At 41.3% G+C, this 20,976-nt stretch overlaps 1 protein-coding gene across 1 annotated transcript in view; it reads right to left on the bottom strand.

Annotated features, from left to right (window-relative positions):
• The window catches only part of LOC121189483 (contactin-associated protein-like 4), a 51,593-nt gene extending 32,925 nt beyond the window's left edge, over positions 1-18,668 (bottom strand). Inside the window, exons 1-3 of the mRNA XM_041049639.1 lie at positions 18,584-18,668; positions 5,651-5,761; positions 455-648 (exon numbers count right to left, since the gene is read on the bottom strand). Coding sequence (XP_040905573.1) covers positions 455-648; positions 5,651-5,761; positions 18,584-18,668 — 390 coding nt within the window. The remainder of the gene's footprint in view (positions 1-454; positions 649-5,650; positions 5,762-18,583) is intronic.
• Between the last annotated feature and the right edge of the window lie 2,308 nt (positions 18,669-20,976).

The raw sequence follows: 20,976 nt of genomic DNA, 5'->3' as shown, positions 1-20,976 counted from the left end.
TGAACCAATGCCTGTGTTGGCCTTCTTATTAAAGACTGGATGCATCTGTAAAACCATCAAGGTCAGCAGAAACCATCACCTAATGGCACATTCCCAGAACTAGCCTTTAAATGAGTAGGAAAAACACAGGAGTAAATAATAAAACAAATGATGGCTGAAATCCATTCAACTGCTTCAGTTTCAGGGTCCTTGGTATTCTGCACGCTGGTTCACTGTCACGCTGTCCGGGCTCACTGGGACACTAAGACATCAGTAGGCGGATGTTATTTATTAATTTGTGCTTTTCCTACTACGACAAGTCAAAACATCTACTATGAAAAAGGCCTAATGTCTCTACTGGCTCTGTTTGACGGTACAACTGCAAACTCACTGTCCAACTCCTGATGAGAAATCAGTCACACTGATTATTAACTAAAAAGACAGCTGTCAGTATAATTTTATACAGTGCACTCACCCCTATATTGTCCTCCCGTCGATACTGCTTCCAGTTATGTCCTGTGTCACTGAACATCAGCAGGTAGGCTGTCAGCCAATCAGAGCTGCCGTAGCGGCCCTGCGTGGCAACAGCAGTGATTTGCGTCCGCCCACCCAGGTCGACCTCCAACCACTGATACCTGTCTGAACTCAGAGGAGACCAACCTCCAGCGCCTGGGTAGGGAGAGAGGAGGGAGAGGGAATTACCTTTGAATGATCCGAAGAATTAACTGCTGACTTTTATTTTTCAACGACCGACAAAAATTCTGAACAAAACTGTATCTTGTTCAGAATGAACAAACAGAACGATCATTGACACTTTGCTGAAGAAGCTTAGCAAAGAGTGCTGGAAAATGAATTAAAGAAATATCAACAGTGATGTAAAGACCTCCTGAATCCTTTAAAATACTATCACTGCATTAACAAGAACAAAAAAAGTTTTCAGACAAATGCAAATCCAGTTTTTAGCTTTCTCTAAAAAGAAGACAAATCTTACTATCCAACGTCTCTCATCAATTACAAACTTTTCAAACTTAGTTAAAAAGCCCTGAGCACACATGCTTTATCAATGTCTTTCTTTGATGTTTAATTTGGAACGGTTAAAAGAGTTTAATCTGTAGCTTAAGGACTGTTCTGCACATAATATAAACTGCAGCTGAGCCATTTATGGTGGTCACCGCAAGCCTTATGCAATATTAAAAGTGGCCAGTTCACAGCAGACCTTCATATAATCTGAGTACCAGGGCAGAGGACCATAAAATGAAGACACGTTAAATAATTAAAACACCAAAAGGTGTGCGTGTATTTGTGTGCATGTGAAAGTGCTGAGTCATGCCAAAGTGACATTTTGCTGCTAACACCGTCCCATACTCACGCACAGGTACATCTACTTTTGTGAGGACCTTCATGGCCTGATGCGTTCGCTAGAGCTAAACCCTAAGAGTTTCCCTGATGCTGATAAGCATTTTTGTCACTTATTTTACCCTCCCTACCTGTAAAGTTAGTTAATCAATTTAAATCCTTTAGTTTCACACAACTTACCCTATGGGGTTTTTGACCATTGGTAGCTCTATGGAGGAACATTTTCATGCGTCAGAATGTGTACAAGCACATGGGCAGCGTGACTCACCCCCCCACCCCCCTCCCTTGGTTTCACATTGCTTTGTTGATGCACAGTTGATGACTTAGCAATGCACCACTAAAAGCAGGGAAAAAAAACTTTGTACGAGTAAGTATGGATGTCAACAAAAAAACTACGGAGCCAGCAGAGAGGGGTAAATCCGAGAAAAACTCACAAATTTGCAAGAAGAAACTGAGATTAAAGTCACAAATTTACTTTTGTCACTGCAATCTCTCGTTTGGTGACAGCCATAGATTAGAAATAGAAATATGCTGATACCTATAATAACGCTCCTTTTTAGAAAGAACCTTTGAATCTGGGCTGTCTGCCAGTTGAGATACTCGGTATCAGTAGAGTTGGAGGCTGAGCAAGATCCTTCAGGCAAAATTAAAGGAAAATCATTTTGTGCTTGCATAAGCCTTTGTATCTTCTCACAGGAGCAAGAAGTTTCAACATTTCCACCAAGAAGCACGGTGCAGGAAGGAGACCCCAGTGACTTTCAAGAAAAGTTTATTTATTTATTTACTTACTTTCACACAGCCAAGAATTTTTGGATCCATCATCTCATAGTCATTAGAGGCGTAACTTTCCCTCCCAAGGAAGATATTAGATTAGGCAGTTTAGATGAGATTAGTGTTTTGAACCCAACCTCTAAGTTGTGCTGAAATCTCTGTCTGCTCAGAATGAAATGTGATGAAATGCCTTTTTGCATATTTTGAACAGGCAGAATTTGATAGTTCGGAGGTCTGGAGGAGGAGGAGAGGCAGGACTACATTAACCCATTAGCCTCTAACCATAGTGCTTGGTCAAGCTTTACCACAAGCAACACATAAGCAAACAAAAGTCATTAACGTGTTGTTATTTTGAAAAACAGACAGGAAGGAAGACAGAAGACAAATGGACAGAGCCTTTCAGCATCACAATATAAACTGTACAGGGCAAGAAAGTGGGACAAAAGGAGCTGGATTTAAAACATTTTAAATTCCATTATATACTAGAAATATTTTCATTTAGAGAATAAGACTTTGAGTAGGGATTTAATTCAAGTATACTGTTAACGGGAAATAAAAACAATATACACAACAGCGAGAGTGTCAGTATTTGTTACTACTTACTTCTTTGACTTTGCAGTCCATGACTTGTGACTACTTGATAACATTTACAGGGTAGAGCACTTTTCATTTATACAGCATCAGGCTTGAATTTCAGTGCCTCCATATTCAGTCTTAGCGAATTTACTGTATGTCCTCCAGAAAAGCCTGTGATTTAGACAGAATTACTAGTTTTAATGTTTTTTTTTTTTTTTTTACACATTTTGTGGGCCATGTATTAAATAACCACCCGCAGCGCTCAAGCAGAGGCAGCAATTTTGATAAATGGCATTTCAATTTTTTAAAGACACTGTAATCACAATTTATATGTGATTACAGCGTTTATCAAATAATTCTGACTGTGATAGGTTTGTGTGGAAAAATGTGGTGACGCTGGTGCAGTTTGTGTCCTGCTTTCAGCCCTTTCACTCAGGTCCATCGGACAGTCAGAAATTTTAAAAACCCACACAGACAGGCTTTAATTTATGATTCAAACAATTAACTTGAGTTATGCTGTAAAAAGCAAATAAATTGTTAAAGTGCAGGTTTGAAAATTTGCATTTCTAACAGTGCTCTCTCATAGGTTAATGCACAGGCCAATAGTGCAAAAAGACTTACTGCAGAATGTTCAGAGGAAGCAAAAATCGCTGTTTCTCTTAAACAGAGCTTTGCGTTGTGCTGTGTGAGTCTCTGCTCATTTTGCTTGTAAATTAACTCTGAATGAAGCGGCTCCTCAGAGAAAGACTACAGCGGATGAGGAGCATTAGCAGCAGCTGGAGAAGGTGTGAATGATCGGGGGTTTGATTTCCACGCAGAACAGCTGGGATTCAGGAATTAAAGCAGTTTTTATTTTTACATCAATGAAGCGTTTTGTTATTTTGTGGATTTCTTCTGAAGTGTGCTTTGTTGCTTTCAAAACTGAATTAGATTTATTGATCACAGTCTAATTCAGTTCTAAACTCTAATCAAATTCAAATCTCAGGCAGAGAACTGATAAGGTATTGTAACATGCGAGATGTTATTGTTTGCAATATAATCATTGAAAAAGCAAACAGTCAAAGCCCTGACATTACATCTGAAAGGGGCTTGTTGCTGGTTTAATATCTTCCCTGTGCATGCCTACTATGTATTATACACTTTGCATGCAAATTAGCTGCATGTCTGTGTGCACAGTGGAATGCATATGCATAAATCCATACCATGAAATAATTTAACTACCAAGTGAATGAAAAAATAATGATGGCAGAGACCTAAACGTGTGTTTTCATTTACCATCATCTTTTCCTTGTTTGTGTGCCAGATAAAATATGTACAAAATCAGAAGCACATCCTCAGTGTCCTTCCTTTCAGTTTCCGTCTTGTTTCATCACTTCATCTCTTTGCTCCTTTGTTTTTCAGCAAACGTTTTGCCATTCAGGTGCAGCTGATCTTTCTTTAGAAGCGTCTGATACTCCTTTATGCAGATCAAACTCAGATCAGTAAACAGACCGAGCGGGTTGACTGAAGCGAGGGAACACAGCGGGTGTGTTTGCTCACAGCTTTTGCCAACCAACACGCCGAGGAAACAGCAACCTGCAGGCTGTGCTTCCTGCAGTCTCCCAGGTGGTGAAAATCATTCAGATCCTCTGTTGTGTTGAAGACAAAGACATCACAGTGCTTCCAACCGACTCTTGTCTCTGGGATGAGGGTAAACCAGCCAACTCTTCATGCTAGAACGCACCAAAAAAGGGTGTCTTTTCTCACACCTCCACCACCTGTGCACAAACCTGTATCGGCACAGCTTTCTGGTTTTTACACGACTCATCAACTTATCCGTCAGTTATTTTACTGACAAAAGTCGACCTTTTGCTATGTGTGTGTGAAGCATTTCTGACTTTATCCATTGTCCATCATTCACCTTATGAGGTGTCTGTCAGTTTGTGTGAATCCAGCTGAGACTTATTTTTGATGTTGTGTGCTGTGTCCCCTGCATGGGAGTGAATCATGGGGCGAGTCCATCAGACCAGAAACAGTGGGGAGTTTCCTTTATACAGCTTCCGTTATCTGCGCAACCGGTGAAAACACTGGAGATAAAAGAGGGGGAGAAAAAAAAGCGAGGAAAAAAAAAAGACAAGAATGCGGCAATAATTTATTGATGTTAAACTGCTAAATTTTATATGTGAATACTGGGGAGTATTGCTGAGGGAGACATGGAATGAAAAGAAAGGAAAGCTTGCACTGTGGCCAAGCTGACATGTAACAGGCCTGAGGGATCTTCTGTTTCATCTGAACAGTAACATCCAGTCCCTTGATGATCAGCCAAACATACTGATGTCAAACTAACTCTTAATTTAACTTAAACAGGAAAATCTTTACGTCAGTATATTCTTTTTAAATATGGTATGAGAGTCAGCATCCTGGGGTTTAGGGGAGGAAAGACTGGTTGAAGTGCAGCTGTCACCGAGGCGTGTTCTGCACAAGTAATGTATCTACAGTGAGAAGCCGTGGTTGTTTTTGGAAATGCACAGAACGTGTGAACATCTATATTCTATAAATGTGGCGAGAGTACAGCATGAGAATCTCATCTTTAAGTCAGGCAGCTGAAAAAAATCCACCTGTGATCTTTTTGAGGAGGTAAAATTACCCCAGAACAAACCCACAGAACCACAACCCTGACATCCATTTCTATAACGGCCTTCACATGGTTAACCTGTTAGCAGGAAACAGCAGCCCACAGTGTGAGACTCAATCATATTTGCTGTGTGTGGGCTGCAAAAGTAAAGCAACAAGGAAAGTAACCGAAGCTCAGACAGATGCTACCCAACAAACTAATCAACATTTCCTGGTCAAACAATTTGGGGAGAGTCCCCCGCTGCATTAAATGTGCTGATTTGTGTTGTAAAATACTCACCACACAGATTTATGAACCAAAAAGACTTAAAGCTCACAGCCATGATGGTGTTTTGCCATAGTTACTGTTACTTACCTTCTCTCCGGTTCAGCTTAGCAAAGCCTGGCCCGTGGCTGCTGGACAGCTGTGAGGAGCTCCTGAAGGATGATGGCAGTAGATTCGACACCAGCGGACTGTGGCACACCTCTGTGAATCACAGGAGAGGAAGAACAGAGGAGACAACATAAATGAGACAAACTGATGTCAGAGGAGGCTTTTCATACCTCACACACTCTGATGGTCAAAGACTTTATGACGTTGATGCATTATCAAATTAAACACACACACATTTGCATAAATTTGTTGGTGTTGGTGAAAAAAAAACGGTGAATGCTGAAACAAGGAAAACTGGTCAGCTCATACTTGTAGTCTTCACAAAAATGTACACATTCATTAAATTAGTTTAACTTTTTTCTTTTTTTATACACCACAGTGCAAACTTAAATGACCCGGTGGAGTTTTAGGCTGAATTCCCCCCTTCGGTAATGGATGTTTCATTGAGAGCCAAATTTCTCTGAGAGCTAAGATATCTCTTGGTGAGATTATATTAATGAAGGATCTTTACTTTGTTTAGCAGAGATTTAATCAGACTTGGCCTCACAGCTGTGTTATTGGATTTCTGCCCATTAAGGGAACTTGCACAGAAAGTTTGACTTTGGTCTCTCTTTCATGGGACTTACTTTATCAGGTTTTTGTTCACTGTTGTGGTTTGTCGACATGATGCCACATATGTTAGTGCTACATACCGAGGGGGTTTGTTCATATATAATTCATAGCCTGATTTATATTCTTTACATTATATAACATTTTATTCCTAAAAACGGGGCAAAAATGGATACTAATTGCACTGGCAGCTCCTGACAAATCCCTCAGGGGGGCAATTGTTGTGATGATTGCTAAGATGACCCGTACAATGGGTAAAATAACCAAAGTCACTTTACAATGTTACATTGCATTGTGTAATTTGGTTTTCCTGGTCACCTTTCCTGTTCAACCACTAGCTATATGGCAGCATCAGACATGATTTGTACATACTGCACAATATTTTTGTATAGCTACATCAAGTTCATAGTTAATTTCTTGAGTACAATTATTTTGGTTTTTACGATGAAACACTTCCACTGTGGTCATGAACAAATAAACTGTCATCATTTATACCTCTGAAAGTGAAAAAAGACCTGCTTTACAATTAATCACAACAATCCCATTATCTTCATCTGACAACATTTTATTTTAGGCGCAGCAGTTGCTTCGATGAATGAAATCAACGTTGGCATAACCTACTATTTACTCTATACACAGTCATCACAATAACCATGGCAACACATTATACTAAAATCAAATCATCACAGAGCATATTTAGTATATGCGGTGGTATTCAGCTGGCAATGTGCAATCAACACAACTATTTAAAATTCAACAGTGAGAGAGTGCAATAACAAGGCCGTTTTTAAGTGCTCCTCAAACACCTCGTCTAGCGACGCCACTAAGTCGACCAGCCCACGAAAAACCCCGGGGTTGCTGGACCCCTCGATTTCATCCTTGCCTCCAAGGCTAACTCAAACACGCCACAGAATCTGACACAGTCAGTAAGGCGGCCTAGAATATGGCGGTTCTTGCTCACCTCGTCGTTGTGACGACGCACAGCTATCATGTAGCTCTCACCCAACTGTGTGGCGATGTTGACGCTTCCAAAAGACGAAAGTTTCCGGCAGCTGTCCATACGCATCTTCGATGTTTCATGTTTTCTCACCCGCGGTTGTCCAGGCGGTGTTTGTGTTTCCACCCGGGTCAATCAGAAGGCAGGGGCAGCAGAACAGCGCCTTAGCTAATTCGCATCCAGCTAGCAACGTTTTCCGCTCATACGTGTTCCGTGAAAATCCGCTGCTGTAGGTTTTCCTCGCCTTTGAAGACGCCTGCTTGATATTTAAATTTGGTCTGGGTGGTCCTAATTCTTTGATAGCCAATTTATCTTGACTGCTCCGACGACAGAATAGTAATTCCCGCAATAACACGATGGAGTTCCTCCGTGGAGCCGCAATGCTAGCTAATGGCTAGTAGCCATGTTGATCTTGAACGTGAACGCGATGCGTATGCGCGGTGTACTTTGTCGTCAGAGGAGCACGTGACTTCATCAGTGCGTATGACGAAAGCACGTTGGGGCAAGTCCTCCCGGATCCCATAGAAATGCATTGCGGGGTCTACAGTTTGAACCGCCCCAAAGGGTTGATGATTGGACAATGATGTTCAGGCTGCTGATTGGACAGTGATGTTCAGGCTGCTGATTGGACAATGATGTTCAGGCTGCTGATTGGGCAATGATATTCCGACTTGGACCTGCAAAATAAATTGTGTGGGTCAAAGAGGGCGGCGCCCTATCGTCCACTATTAGCCAGCCACACCTAGCTAGTTGAATATAATTTTGTTTGTTAAACACTTAACTGACTAGATGCTGTTGTCAGCTCTGCTTGTTTATTCTAGTTTGTTTTCAAAGATAGTTTCAGGTCTTGTTGATAGTTTCAGAAAACACCCACACGCTCGTTCTGCTGCTGGTTTGCGTTGTTGGCTCCATTTAGCTTTGCTTTTTTTTTCTCGTTGGTATTTTTAAGCACACTTAACATATTCACATTCACAGTCTGCCAGTTTTAGCACACTCTTAACATGCTGCAGAAGCACTTCAGAGGCTCACATAGAACGGAGTGTTATGGTTGCAAATGGAGTGTTAGTCCAACAGCCCTCGGCCTGAGCAGAGATGTTGTGAATCATTAGTCTTTCCCACTTTGTCTGCTCTCATATTCAAAGCTTTGCTGTTTGAGAACACTAAACTCTCATGGACTCTTAGTACCCTACACATCATGACGTGTTTAAACTTTATTCATCCAGCAGAGTGAGCTTCATCAGTGCACTCTGATTCACCTTCTCATCCACCTATTTCTCTGTCTTAAGCATCCACTTTATCATGTCACTGAAACAGCAGAGTCCGCACTGAATCCATGATTAAATCAAGCCGATAAGCATCTTCCTCCACTTCAATAAGCAACAACAAAGAGTAGATTTACAGGTTCATAGCTCTTTAAGGGTTCTGGACCATCATAGTTCAGTGCTGCTCAATGTGCATCTCTCACAGACATGAACAGTCATCCCCAAACTGAAAACTGCAGTGATCTTTTTGCAAATTGGCAAAACCTCAATCCACGTTTTAATCAAGAAGAGTCAAGACTGCTCAGTGAGTATTCGTTTCACTAATGTGACTAACTGGTCTATGCATACAGCAATGAATTATGTCCTTTTCCCTGGTGCTGATGCAGTCATTAAAGTTTAAATATAATATAAAGATATAGGGAGATAGAAGAAAAGAAGAACAAGAAAAGAGAGCAGCATAAATAGTGCATGTACTGTACATTTCCATTGCATTCTTGGTATTTAGATGTCATCCAGAGTGACATCCTGAGTGCCTGAAAGCCCTCTGAGCAAAGCCCACCTCTCTTGCTCAGGGGAAGATACTGCATGCAGGAATTGCAGCAATGGTAATACAAGGATCTTGGGATCTATAATTAAGATCATGAAAGCTGTGTGAGCACTGCCATGGGTGGAAAAACAACACAGTAATTGAAATAATTAAGCTGTGGATGTTGCCTCCTACTCCTCAAGATCTTTGTAACCCCAGGAGAATATGTACATCTTGCGTGGTGGTGTGTTATGCTGAATTTCATTTCTTCACATTGTTTTAAAACAGATGGCTAGCAGAGTGGTGACTTTAGCCTGAGACGTCTGTGTTAATTGTTTAACTGATAAAGAGAAAACAGAGAGAGAAATGTTTTCTGCACCACTTTGACTGAGGATTTTTGACATTAATCAGCCACTAATTTGACCAGGTGTGATTTATAAAACCGTATTTCATCAGCCTGGCCTGTGTTTTTTTTACTATGACCTGTCTTCCTTTCTCCCAGCATGCCTCTCTGGCTGGAGAAAGGAGCCTGTCTCTCTAACAGCTGCTGAGCTGTGAGGATCAGCACATGGATTCTGAAAAACAATGTTTCTATCCCATCATCTACCATCTGTATGCCATAAACATACCTTGCACTCTGGTATTTTTTTTTTCTTTGTTTGTTTTCTCTAGGCAATCTCTGCCAGTCAGAAAATGGCAGTATCTCAATATACTGTTTGTGTATAATATACAGGATATATACAGTACATACACAAGCTGTTCTTGGAAGCATATTGGGCAAAATTTTGAGAAATCATTGACACAATCTGATTTTTTCTATTAACGTCTGCATCTGAAGGCATGGTCACAGTAAGTGTGGGGACAACATAACAGGAACACAAACAAAAATGAACTGTTGATTGCACATAGAGCAAACATAAAAAACTGATCTAATCTGACATGCAGATATGGACTGTGTTTGCAAGGTCCTTGATTACAGACAAAAAAACCTCAAGAGACCATAGATAAACCAAAGAGCAGGAATAAAAAAGAAAAATAAGAAAGAAAACATACAAGCTCAAGTACCTGATCATGTCCCTCTGGCTATGAGGTACACAGATTAAAAATCCACTGGGCTCCTGCTCCGAGCAGAAACTTTTTGTAGTCTCCTCCCCTGGTGGGAGGACCTGACCCTCTGTATGGCAGAGAATTTTAATGCTGTAAAAGTGTCTGCACTCCGCGCAGGAAATTGTAAGCAACAGGGAAGGTAGATGTCCTTCCTGTTGGTGCTGCTCTTGTGTTCGGTGATGCATGTCCCACTCTTAAGTGTTCTCACTACCTCACCCACATATAATTTAGAACAAGGGTCTTCAAAAACATTAGTAGCATCTTGGGAAGCACAAGTGGTGTATACTTTATGTTCAACCACCGGGTTAGGTTTTAGATTCAGGTTTAAGTTTCTCGCAGCATGTCAAGAGTTCTCTCTTCACCACAGCTGCTTCCACATCTTCTCTTTTAAAACAGGACTAAAAATGAAGTTCCAACCATCTAGTTCAGATTCTACTCACAGCGACCTCAGAAACACCTTTTCAAGCTGTTTTCTGACATCAACACATATTGTGCGGATTATTCAACCATTTTGATCGGCGAAGGGGCAGCACTCTCTCACAAATCCTTTTTATTCGGACTTTGCCGGGTTTAGCTTTCATCCTATCTACACATGCAGAAAACTGAAACCCCCACGGCTGCAGCACTGGAGAGGTTAGAGAATCTGGCTTGTGAAGAGAAAGTCACAGATTTTAATCACTGACCTCAAAGGAAAAACACAACTGACATTGTGCCCTTGAACAAAACTTTTCCAGAGGATTGGTGCTGGAACAGAAGGAACAAAATAACTGAAAAGCATCAATGCACTGGTGGAAGCACTTGTTTTGGTTATTCTTTAATATTCATTATCTAAAAGACATAAAAATCATTAAAATATTGAATATAAAACATTACTTGTTTATTTTTTATGTTCGAGAATAGCTAGTAGCTACAAGAAAATAATACGACCTGCTATGACAAGTTTTTGGTTGACTTATACACTTTTTATTTTTATCCAACCCATCAGTAAAAAAAAACTTCAAACTGAGAGGAGCAAATAATTTCAAACACACTACAACACCAGCAGAAGAATTTACTCTTCACAGTATTAACGTGCAAACAACAAAACAGTGATGACTGCACCTCTTTATTCATGCTGTTGCCATCTTAAGGCCAGCTGGTCTTTACACACTCCAGGACAGCACCCATCATGTGCACTCACTGAGCCTTCACCGGCACTGCAGTAGCCTAAATTATACATAAACATCAAAGACAGACGGTGTGTGTATGTGTGTCTGTGATGCAGGTCAGTGACACGTGACCAACACCAGTGCTGCAGTCACACCACCTTATGGCTTCACTTCACAGCCTCCGCCCTGAGGAAACCTTAAAATAAAATCACCTGTTGAAAAGTTCTGCGATGAAAATCGACATCTCCTTCTCCTCCGTTACTCTATTGATTTCCGAAGCAGTAATTTACAGAGAGATCGGTGCACGGACTAAGCCACTGATCAGCACTTCTGGAGTTGGCAGGGGTTCAGTATCACACACAAACACATTTCATAAGTGGCCCGCTGACATGGGGGACTGAAGCCAGACTTTCTGTTTGAAGCACAAACTCCTCAGCTGTCTCTAATTTACACCCAGAGTCTGTCCAATGTCCTCTGCACCAACAAGGGAACATGTTGTTGGATGTTTGCAAAGATTCATGCAAATGAACACTGGATGTTTCCTCTTTTTTTGGATCAGCAGTTAAAAAAATAAAACTAATGACCACCTAGCTTATGATGATGTTTATTAGAAATCATGACACTTCTCCAGGAATATTTTAATTAGTGTCCAAGTTGTTATGTAAGATTCTGGCTGTAGTTTGTGTTAAAGTTTGTTTCAGAATAAATTTTTTAATAGATATTCAAAGCTTTATTTATACATTTCACAACATTTCCTTCAGTGGAGCCATGAGAAATTTACATTAATGTAATGACAATGGTGCAGACACTTTTCTTGAAATAGCTATGAAGCATGGTTCAGTCTTTTTAATTACATTTAACATGAACTATATTAGGTTCCACTCAACCCAGAAGATCAGAATGTGTAACAGATTACGTTCGTCCTCATTGTTTTCAGGGTTTTTCTCAGATTTATGATGTGAAGAATTAATTTGGACATGCACATACTTCTCTCAATATTGCAGCAACGGAGGGGAATCTTTGATGCTTAATTATCCCAGTGAGCACATTTGCAACCACGGCTGTCGGAGCTTTGACAGATTTTATGATCATTACAAACAATCGTCTGATGTTTGCTCATACGTGTGAAACGTGTGATTGTATCTGTGATACAGAGAAAGATGAGCATCACAGCCAAAAAAAACAAAAACAAAAACAAAAAAACACAACTGAATGAAAGCAGGGAAGTTTACATGGAAACGAATGTGGAGCCACATTAGGTAATAGTTTTCTCAACTGTGACCTGCCATATTCAGGGCTAAAGTACCATAAAAATCCAGTGAAGTTGGGAAAAGTTTCAAAAGTTCTCTGGCAGCAGAGGAACTGCAGGTGCTCTCTCCTCTTTCTGTGCTGTCTCTTCCACCTCATTAACTGAGTCATTAAATTGCTCGTCAGATACCCTGTCTCTGTTGCATCTTAAAGTTTTGGCATCGACTCAGCTTTGTCCCACCGTGTTCAATGTCAGCTCCACTCTTTAATACCAGTGACATTTCTTATGCACTAGCATTTGCCCAGACATTCCATATGATTTAATTATCCCTCATGGCAGCTTGGAGTGAGAGAGAGAACAGCTGGCGATTTACAGTCTAAAGAAATGTGGCGACAGCTCCGGTACAGTATGTAGATGTTTTGTTAAATTATGCCCAGGACTCCTTCAGAAGCCTCAGAAGTAGATTCTCGTAACTACAGAATATCACATTAGGTGTCTGCTGAAGTCTGAATGCACCATCTTGGCTCTGTTACTGTAAGAAATGTCAGCGGTGTCCATTTTACTAATTTAAGTTAATATATTAGACCAAAGACAGTAGCAATTCAGCTTCTTTCGTCTTGAGCTTCATCATTTTCATCATCCTCCCCTTGCTCATGCTCATAATCATCATCTTTCTGTTCATCATGATTTTTATCATCATCATCACTACCTTCGTTTCCTTCACTATCTTTTTCTTTGTCACCTTCATAATTTTGTCATCATCTTCTTCTTGACCTTCTTTTTCATCATCGTCTCCATATCTTTTTCATTCGCTCCATCAACTTCAACATCATCATCATCATCTCTCCTCTGGCTAGACTCTATCTGAGAAGAGTGAATTTACAGTAATAACCATTTCCCTATAACTTCACTTTAATGTCACTTTGATACCAACACTTTCACTTGCAGCCTCCACCAGGTGGTCGAAGTATCCTCAGGGATTTTCATCCCTCGCTCAAAAATACCAGTGCTGCTTTTATTCAGTTGCAAACCTGGACCCACGAGGAGTGACGGAGCGCCCTGACCTTAGCAGAGTCTGACAGATTCTTGAACCAACTACAAGTCATCTAAGGTGATGACAGAGCTATGTGATGAATGAGCGTGTGTTTAGTGAGCCAGAGCTCCAGTGGGACTGGCCTTGAGCAAATATCAATGCGTCACAAACTCAGATGGATGGACTGCGGGCCTCTGTCAGTTTTATCACTTAACTACTTGTCCCTGGGTTAATAAATCTAGATTCCTGACTGATGGCTCTAAGTTTACCCCAATGGCTGCGGCTGCCGTAATGTAACCTTGACTTCATCAGATCGCATTCATGGCTCCCCTTCTCTGAACACACATTTTCATAAATGACACTAAAGAAGAAATATGAGAGGGGCTTTCTCCTCGGCTTCCTCTCGCTTTTGTCATCTCCGCTGTCACAAACTCCAGCGTCTCATGAATCATGGAGGACAGTGGGGTTTTCAAGGGAAAAGCACAATGCATCCAGACTAATTAGATTATGGTCACGTTTATGTTCCTCTCAAGACATCCAGCTCATTGACAAATGTCGAATTCTGATATTGTGGCTGAATTTAGCAGCTCAGGCAAATCTTCTTTCAGCTCCATTGCCAGAATCATTAATGTTTTTAAACATCAAATTTGTTTTTCATTCCATTTAAAATACAAATTATGCTATGTCAATCCAGACTTTAATAAACTGGAAGCCTTAACGAAGAGGTGATTGACATCAAAACACTCAACACAAGCCCAGCAAGTTTAAACCAGACCACCTTAAAGCCTTATGATGATCGGCATGGGTTTATTTTTTGAGTTTTTATTTTCTCCCAAACTGAACAAGTATGAATGGCAGCAAATATAATCATCTGGAGGCAGAAAAACAAGCCGAGCTCTGCTCTCTGTGTGCAGACGCCAGCAGAGAGGGGCACATGATCATGATCCAGATGATTGGCACAAACTTCTGAGCACTTTTATTACCCATTAATAATCACACACTGCCAGTTCTCCCTCACAGTCTCCTTCATCTGATGCAAGCTGACTTCTGGAAGACTGCATGTTCAAGTCAAAAATAATGGAATGATGAAACTAATGATAGTTGATCAAAATTCTCCCATTCCATTCAGGAGCGAAATATTTTTTCTCTCCATTAAAGAATGAGACAGGAGCAGAAACATCTTTTGTCAAGATGAGCGAAACCTTTATTTTCAGCTATTTGTGTTGACTAAAATTGTACTTCTACTGCTCTGACACGTCAATTTCCCTGCATGAGATCAATGTGTATCTTATTCTTACCAAGTTTAAATGAACTCCTAACTTTGAAATAATCCTAACTTTAACCACAGGCAGTCAAAACCAAAAACACCAGAGTCTACAGCACAGCATCCATCCTGGCACTTCCACACAGCTTTGCAAGAAAACCAGCTGACTTTGAACTGAGAGAAGACAACACTTCTTCTGCCTCTTCTCTTCCCAGATGCAGCACCTACTGACACATTAGTTTTAACTCGAAAACCTCTCTCCTCAGAGACCGGTGACTGCGAGTGGTGAGTCATTCGTTATCTGAACACAACATGTTCACACACGCGCTCACACGCACACTGCTACTTAGCATTTCTAGTCTCTCCTTACATCACTTTCACACATGGCTATTTGCTTCTTATCTGTAGATGCAGACACAAACGTGCACATAAGCACGTAGATGAATGCGCATTTGCACACACTCAAGGACATATGCACGCACACACGCAGGTTAGGAGAGCAGTGGTGGTATCTGCCATTAGGCTGTGATTAAAACACACACTCCACTGACTCCAAATCAGCTGAGAGAAGAGATAACAATCCCATGAGGGGTGTTAAATTTAACATAACATGCGTCTCCTTTGTCTCTGCAGTTGTGTTTTTTCCTCTGACAGATGCAGCATCCTGGAAGCGCACTTTGCCTCATCAGGAGCACTCTCTGGATGCTAGCAATGAGAGCGCCCCTGCTTATTGCTTATGCATTTGAGGGTCATTGTGCAGGTAATTGGAGAACAATGAGTGCTTGTGCATTCAGATGGACTTACTCGGTTCACACTATTAGTGAAGGCCAATTTTGTGTTGAAAATTGTACGCCTTTGAAGAGCAGATTCAAACAGAGCGCCTGTGTTAGAAATAAAGTTAATTTAAAACCCCCGTGATTTTGAATGTCTGACTTTGCTGCCCCCTCCTGTATTAAAAACTAGTGGGGCAAAATCTAAAAAAATCACTCCCTATTTACTATATAGTGCACAATAGTGTCCATCTACTATATATTGCCCCCAAGAATTTCCACAATGGAACAAATCCCATAATTCAGTGCAGTGCATTTTAGAGATTGGTGGATTATGGTCAACTCACCAGCGGTCAGTGGTAACTCAAAAGGTGAGACTGAGCCATTTATGTGGTTCAACTTTCACCTTTATCATTCCTGAAGAAACGTGAAGTTTGGTGACCTCACGTAAATCCCAGCATGACTCCACCCAACTTCAGCCTGAGCTGAGGTCGAATCAGCCAGAGTAACTGAAAAACTTTAATTAAGTTAAATAAACGAATAAATAGTACCACCATATTTAACAGTATAGCACCAAGCAAAGAGGAAAATGAAGACTTGTGGTTTTGCCTTCATTAAAACTGAGGATGACCTTGGAGTGGATTGCCAGTTCACTGTAGGCAAACCTCTGCTTTCTTTAGATTAAGTGATGCTGCATTTACCTCGGTGTTCTAATGAGACATCAGCCATATCAACACTATCTCCTCCCTCCACCTGCTCCACTCAGAGGTGCTGCTGGGTTCCTTGCACAGTCCTGCTCAGCTCCCGCTGCTCTGCTGTTCCACAACCACGACGACATTAAACAGCGTTTCTGTGCAGGACATCATTTCTTTTCTGAGCTTGGTGATTTTAGACAAACTCCACCACTAAGTACCTCCAAGAGCTACTGGGCTGAATTTTCCCTGGCAGTGTCAGTGTATTCTACAAAAACAATAGCTGCCACCCACCGAGCAGCATGACTGTCTGTTTCTATGTGTAATTTTATGCAAATCCGGATGCAGTTAGAATTTTCTTGGTATTTCCCTTTATTAGACAATTGTCTGACTGCTTCTGTAGTTGATTCCGCTATCCAGCTCCAACTCCAAATGAGCTGATGTCCAGAGACTTTTCTTCTGTTCCTTTCTTTAGGATTCTTCATGGAGAAATAATGCCCTTCATAGCAGACTTGTCTGCTCTCAGCGGGCTCAAACATCCTGTCACAGAATGGCCTCTCCGACTACTCCACCCACTGCTTCCCCTAAATAAGCACACTGCCGCTTCAGTGCCGAGCAGGGTCATTATCACTGGACGCAGAAACAGAAGCATCTGCCCTCTCGCGATCTTTTTACCTTCTTTGTTCACTTTGACAAATAGCTCGAGTCAGACCTTGCCTGTAGCTCTGGCTCAGCACTAACACAAAGTCAAACAAAATGTGGAGACAGGTCTGGACATCTGGGATTATTAAGTGGATGATGTACTGTATGTTTGCTCTGTAAGAGGGTAAAAAAGGATTTCAAGCACTCCTTATTGATTTGAGGGAGACATCAACATTTTCTTTTTTTTTTTTGGTTATGGTTTCTGATAGGGACTCTGCTGAGTCCAGACCATTTCCTCCAGGGCAAAGAAATCTCTTTATTTCCCTCATTTTACTCTTTCAAAGCCCATAATGTCAGCGTGTCTCTCTCCAGCAGCTGTTGCCTGTCAGGGGGAATATAAACCTGACGCAGTAATATGTATCATTTATCTGTCTGTCCCCACTCTGCTCACACTGAAGCCTTCAGTGGTATTTTATTTTCTCAGATGCTTTAATAAATCTTATTTGCCCACAAATGTTGATTCAAAATACAATTTAATACAGCGTCACTTTCATGCTAGATAAGCATTTATCCTCTGACACCCACTTTATCAGGCTGTGTTAGCGGTATTTTCACTGGTCTGACAGTGTTTGGCACATGCAAACAACTCCTATGTAAAACGATCACTCTGATGACATTTCCATTAATACAGTGTATGATCAGCATACCAGCTGAGCCATCAGTGATGTACGGGCCCATGAGACCCAAGCTTTTTTGGCTACTTTCTTTTTAAATTGCAGCTTAAGTGATGACACAAATTTTACACATACAGATGATATTCCACACTGTTCCAAATCACCACCAATCGTCTGTAAAGTTTATTTTATAGAGTAATTAGAGTAAAAACATCAAGTGATTTAAATCTGGAAATGGAGAGAAAAAAAAACCTGCATGAAAAACAAAGAAATCCCCGTGGGCTTATGAAACATTCCACAACAAAAGAACATGAAAAATCCAGTTGACATTGTGTTAGTCTACAGTTTGATTTTGACACTCTCATCACTTAACACTTATTGCATGTTGGTCTCTACCATCAGCATCAAAACCTTTAAGAAGAAATTAAATATAAGAATCATGAAACTACACAAAACTTCTCTAATGAAGAGAATTCCTCTGCTTCACATCCATGCAGACATTTGCTTTAAACTGCTGCCACAGACTTCTGCAGCCAGTGCAGCTCCACTGAAGCAGGCAGGGCTCTAAGTGCCTTGCTCAAGGGCAACTGTTTAATAAGCTAAGGAGGAGGAAAGTGTTTTTCCATTCAGTTTCCCCACCCACATGCTTCCGACACTGGCTCCCACTGCCTCACTGAGTGGCAGCACAGGGAAATTTGCACATAAAATGTATGAAGACAGATAAATGAAAAGACATTGCTATGCCTGTTTCCTAAATCCAAATGACAGAATTCCTGAATGAGCTGAGGAATGTTACACTTGCACTTTTTCCTGCTGCAGGAGGCAAACGAGTTACACTTTTTACAAACATCAGAAATGAATGTGAACTGAACAGCAGCAGTTCCACAACTCCACATCAGATCTCTACTGCCCCCCAAAAAAATAAAATCTCACAGCACTCACCTCCTGTTTTTGCCCCGTATGAGCTGAAAAGTATCAGGGCGACCTGTGTAATAATCCCCCGGACTTTTTTACTCCAGAGATCCATGATGAAGTGGAAGGATGCTGCAGAAAAGCCCGCCAAGTGAAGGAGGGAGACAGCCTGCCTGTCCTCTCCTCTTTACGCCACTCCACCTCCTCCTCCACACTCTCACACTTTCCAGATCCCTGATGAATTTTGCACTTCTGGGTCCACAGCGCTCAGCAGCATCCGCCTGGCTCCACAGCAATGACAGCAGAGGCAAGAGGCTGCTTTCTGTTTGGCTGCACTCTGCAGAGTGAGGGGATAGAAGAGGGAGAGAGAGGGGTGGGGGCGAGAGAGACACGGGGAGGGGGCACTGTCACCGCTCCAGTGAAAGGTACTTTAGCCATTAAAAGGACTTGATCCTTCAGTAGAAAACCCACCGCAGGCTACACTATTCTGCCCCGACAATGTTTGAAAAAGAGTCATCTCAGGTCCCATTAGGCTCCAGGCTGCTGCTCACAGTCTGTTTGTCGTCATGTAATCCAGCAGTTCAGGTCCAGTGGTCATGGAAGGGAACCCCAGCACCCCGATTTAGTCATAGCAAATCAATTTAAAGTAGCCCACTGAGAATATACAGGAGCTCAAATGACTATTTAAAATCTAATTATAGATTTTATTCTCTGTACAGTTGCAGTATCTCTCATGTTAACTTACTGATTTAGAACCGAATTAATAAGATTTCAAACCCTTCTTGGGAAAGATATCTTGTGAAACTGGCTGCGTTTCATTTCCTTTATTTAACCATGTGAAAGTGAGATTAAAATCTCCTCGTCTTCTCTAACTTTGATTTGTAAACACAGATGAGGAAGGAGGAATATTTGATTATGTAATACAACATCTAAATGTGCATTTTTATTTGTTCTGACATGGTATTTTAAATATATTTGTGCAGCGGCACCAACAGCCCCCACCAAGCGGGGTGTTGCCCAAATGGTGGATGGAAACATCCTTACCCCTGCGTCAGTGAAATTCAGTGCGATCTGTCCTCCACCCAGAGAAAGTTACACATCAAAAATTAGGAGAGAAATCTTTCACAGCAGTGGGTGAGCACCCTCTCCAGAGAAAGCGGCATCATTTGTCTGCCTCTCCCCTTCTTGTAGAAAAATTCCAATTTAAATTCAAAGGGCTTTATTGACAAGAAAGAGAAATCCAAAGCACTGAGTCCTTAGCATAACAAAAAGCCTTTAGTATCGCAAAAATGACACCAACTTGTATTGGCTAGCCTTTGCCGACATCTTTTTTTAGTAGTTATGATTCGATCTATATGTGTTCCATTGTGAAGACAGACAAGATGTCCCTGCTTTAATTTCCCCTCACTCCAAAGGTGACATTCTTCATTTTTCAGCTTAAAAAAAAAACTGAAACCTGAAACAGTGGTTTGATAATCAAAAACAGTTCATTAATTGACTAATAGTGTCAGGAAAGCTGATGGCACCACAGGGAGAGAGGACACAAACGCAGACGCATCAAACAGGTTGATGCAGTGAAATAGGTTTTAATCAATGAAATGAGGCTTACAGGCAGACGAGTTGACAAGCGGGCTGTCAGGAACGCAGGCAGGCAGAGGCAACATGAAAACTAAACCGGTAATCCAGACAGAGCTAGCAAAAACACAAGGGAAAGACCGAGGAACATGAACAGAACAAAGCGACCAAATATATACAGAGCAAGGCTGATTGGTGAATGAGGTGCAGGTAGGGAGAGCTCAGGTGGCTGCAGGGCTGATGATGGGTGGAAACAGGTGTGTGGGTGGGCGGGGCAGTAAGGTGAATGAGGACAGAGAAGAAAGTCTGAGGACATCTGGTGGGTAACTAGAGGAAGACAGGTCTGGAGAGATGAAGGAAAAACAGGATCTGGGAGCAGTGAGAAGAAGCAGTTCATGAAACAGCCATGATATTTAAAGTATTGATTTGTGTACATGGACAGGAATTTCTAATTTTTTCGTGACAGTAAAATATTGACTTGTAGTGACTCATCCTTGCAGTCGTTTAGGGTTATGTTAAGGCGCTCACAGTCAAAGTCAAAGATCGTGGTCTGGATTAATGCAGAAAAAGTTCACAGTGACTTCACATACAATGTGTAAAATTTAACCAAAACCACAATCTTTCCATAACCTTGACTAAAGGGCTTTTGTTGCCTAAACCTAACCACACACGAGACTGTGGATGTGAAGTCCGGTCGTTGTGCACCATCCACAGCAACCGCCTCTTTGTGATTAAGCTTCCGTTAATGAATGTAGACGGGGACCAAAAAACGGCTGTGACAGTTGTCACGTCAGAGCGTATATATCAAACCCAAAGCAAATAAAAGATCAATGTTTTAATAATGGATG

Source organism: Toxotes jaculatrix, chromosome 11 (assembly GCF_017976425.1).
Source record: "Toxotes jaculatrix isolate fToxJac2 chromosome 11, fToxJac2.pri, whole genome shotgun sequence".
Classification (NCBI taxonomy): domain Eukaryota; kingdom Metazoa; phylum Chordata; class Actinopteri; family Toxotidae; genus Toxotes; species Toxotes jaculatrix.
The sequence above is the reverse complement of the archived record's forward strand: the minus strand, read 5'-3'. Positions and strand labels throughout refer to the sequence as shown.